Genomic DNA, 3139 nt, shown 5'->3' with positions numbered 1-3139 from the left:
GCAAAAACCCGCCCCTACCCGCCCCGTTGCCACCCCTAGTCCTGACCTCAAATTAGCGTCACTGCTAACGAGTATTAAACATCACACAGTGAAATTCAATTGAACAGCAACTTATCTTATCTCCATATATCTGGTTCCATCAGTGGACAGTGGACACAATTCTGCCACATAAGCACCAACACCTTACAGAATCCCAGCCTCTTCTTCTCTCTCTCTTTCTCTCATATAATCAAACATTAAAGTCCCCAACCGGTAATAAACATTGATCACGCACTTGCTCAACATGGCTGCGACACGCATAGCTTCCTCCTTATTTTCTTCTTCAATCAACACTACTGTCAAAAATTGCTTCGCTTCAAAAACCATAATAGACCCTCCTCTCATAGCAATATCCTCCAATCGCAAGTTATCATCACTGACCCAGTGCTATTATTTTGTGGAACCTTTGTCATTAATTGGTGTTACTAAGTTATGGACGCCTAAAACTTCAGCAGCTGTTGTTGTTTCACAAGAAGAAATTGCTTTGTCTGATGATGCGGGCTTAGTTGAAGAGGAAAAAGAAAGGCAAGTATTGGAAGAACAGCAACAAGATGATTCTACTGAGTCCTCTATCAACACTAAGCTTTACTTTGGAAATTTGCCGTACAGTGTTGACTTAAATCTTTTGTTTGTATTTAAATAATTTTGTGTTATTTTATTTTATTGTATAGACAATCTATCATGTAAACAAAAATTTGAAGTCATCCATTATATTTCAAACAAATATTATATTTAAAATTAAAAAAATATTCCTCGTGAAAAATTCACCAAAATGGATCGAACTATATAGTATGTTTAATGTTTAATCATGAGAAAACATTCATAAATCGTATCATGTGTAAAATTTCAAACTTCCTCTATTTAAATTAATCCAATGATTCATCAACTTATGGCTTCAGCCATCCGTTTATTATGGCTGGTGTCTTCAAGGGTTTGAATTAAAATTGTTTCATGTAAATCTTTCTCTTGTAAACAGGAGTAGATTCTCTCAATTGGAAAATCTACTTAAGTATAAGTTTTCAGCACACTCACATAAATATTTAATCAATGTTGAAAATCCATACTTAACATGGTCAAGAAGATCCTCCAACCAAGACGATTCAGAACAAAAACCGGATTAAACAAAAAAAATTTATACTATGCAATATTCAACATGCTACAAAATGTTTATAAGTAGCATCTTCAAATTTTAAAGTGTAAATAAGGTCTCTTCATCTTCTCATTAATGTCGGTTCGAGATTCTTCATAGCTGATAACTGTTTTGATGGAAGTTGCATTTCATGTCGGTTCGAGATTCCTCATACTTGCAAGTTCTTAATCTAAATTGCATTTTTTTATTTCATTCTACAAGGATGTGATGCATTCCAGAAATTCCATAATGTTAATAATCTTATATATATATTTACAGGTTCTCTATGACAGGGACACTGGAAAAAGCAGAGGCTTTGCATTTGTGACAATGAGTTGCATTGAAGATTGCAATGCAGTAATACAAAATCTTGACGGAAAAGTTAGTATTCTACCCCTTTGAGAATTGTTTTTGGTTTTCAAAACTATTGGCATGCTAAAGGTTTGTACTAACATCCTAGGAATTCTTGGGCCGAACTTTACGGGTAAACTTCGCTGACAAGCCAAAACCAAAAGAACCATTGTACCCTGAAACTGAGCATAAGCTATTTGTTGGAAATCTGTCATGGTCAGTAACTTCTGAGAGCCTTACAGAAGCGTTTCAAGAATATGGAACTGTGGTTGGAGCTAGGGTCTTGTATGATGGCGAAACAGGAAGGTCACGCGGCTATGGCTTCGTTTGCTATTCGACAAAGGCAGAAATGGAAGCTGCCCTTACATCTCTGAATGATGTGGTATGCCAAAAACCTATGGTCTCTTCGTTTATACTGCTTTTGTGTTACATGAAAAAATGGAAAATCAAAGTTACTATTAAAATATAAAGAACCTAATGACTATAGCTGAAAGAGGTAAGATATTGTACTATCATATAATATTAGTTAGACACATATATATCTAATAATTTGTCTTCTTATAATTGATCAATCTAGCACGTAAGGCATTATGTAAATATAGATTAGAAATTCACGATTTCTCTCTCTGCTTCTTCTAACCCCTACACCATCAGGAACTAGAGGGACGGGCAATGCGTGTAAGTGTGGCGCAAGGTAAGCGTTCGCAAGGTTAATAGCGCTAAAACTTGGACATGGTGTCAGTTGAATAAGAAGGGGAACCTTGAAACTTATGAAGAGGAATGCTTTTTGTCTTGTCTACGTATCATTTCCTCCCGTTTCCAAAAATTCTACTATGCAACAATATTTTGTGTAACATAATGTTAACATTGATTTTATGTTATTTCTTTCTTGGCCGACTACTATTTATTCATTGAATCACATCATCTATTCGATGTAACAATGCCGGAATCATTCAGCATCTTAAAAGATGTAATTTTATTACTACAATGAATGAGCCACTTTCAAAATACAACTTATACTCGAAAATTTATAAGTTGAGCAATACACACGAAGAGAAAAAGTTATTCTGCATCTTAGGAAAATTTACAGTAAATTTGGTGTTGGAGTTATTTAAAAAAATGTAGAAAAATTTGTTGATTTATTTTTACTTTTTGAAAGTTATTTTTTAAAACCTGTAACAATTTTATTGACCTGTTATGTTTAGTAAAATATATGGAGAGTTTCTCTTTAGAAAATGTAGAGAAATTTTCTTTCTTAAAATACTAATTAAAATTATAAAATATAAACTAAACCTAATACAACTCTCTCTAGCTAGCTCCTTTGATTTTTATTCTTTTATTTTTGAAAATCAGTGCCACCTAGGCACCTATGCACGTGATCACTTAAGCAAGACCGGTGAAACCACGGCCATCTGTGGGACAATTCCTTGCTATGCGGCCATCATTGTGCACGAACTAATTTCTGTTTTAATTCTTAAGATTAACAATATCAGAATATATTAAAATTAATTAGTATTTATTAGAATTATTTAATATATTTAAATTTTTATTATATAATTTTTTTAATATTTATAAATATTTTTTTATATTATATTATTTCAAAATAACTTAAATACATTC

The 3139-nt window shown here is 32.9% G+C and overlaps 1 protein-coding gene across 1 annotated transcript; it reads left to right on the top strand.

Annotated features, from left to right (window-relative positions):
• The first annotated feature begins 213 nt into the window (after nt 1-213).
• LOC107464158 (33 kDa ribonucleoprotein, chloroplastic) lies at nt 214-2460 on the top strand. The gene is made up of 4 exons (XM_016083077.3): nt 214-670; nt 1391-1549; nt 1629-1901; nt 2174-2460. Exons 1-4 carry the CDS (start codon nt 284-286, stop codon nt 2231-2233), a joined length of 879 nt encoding a protein of 292 aa, XP_015938563.1. The 5' UTR covers nt 214-283; the 3' UTR covers nt 2234-2460.
• The last annotated feature ends 679 nt before the right edge of the window (nt 2461-3139 follow it).

This window comes from Arachis duranensis, chromosome 9 (genome assembly GCF_000817695.3).
Source record: "Arachis duranensis cultivar V14167 chromosome 9, aradu.V14167.gnm2.J7QH, whole genome shotgun sequence".
Taxonomy (NCBI): domain Eukaryota; kingdom Viridiplantae; phylum Streptophyta; class Magnoliopsida; order Fabales; family Fabaceae; genus Arachis; species Arachis duranensis.
This window is presented reverse-complemented; position numbering and strand designations above follow the sequence as displayed.

What these genes read in the sequence shown, in the direction of transcription:
- LOC107464158 (XM_016083077.3), top strand. Translation starts at nt 284, where the DNA reads ATGGCTGCGACACGCATAGCTTCCTCCTTATTTTCTTCTTCAATCAAC. An exon ending in TTGACTTAAATCTTTTGTTT is followed by an intron (nt 671 to 1,390) that starts GTATTTAAATAA and finishes TCATTCTACAAG; the next exon opens with GATGTGATGCATTCCAGAAA. An exon ending in TACAAAATCTTGACGGAAAA is followed by an intron (nt 1,550 to 1,628) that starts GTTAGTATTCTA and finishes CTAACATCCTAG; the next exon opens with GAATTCTTGGGCCGAACTTT.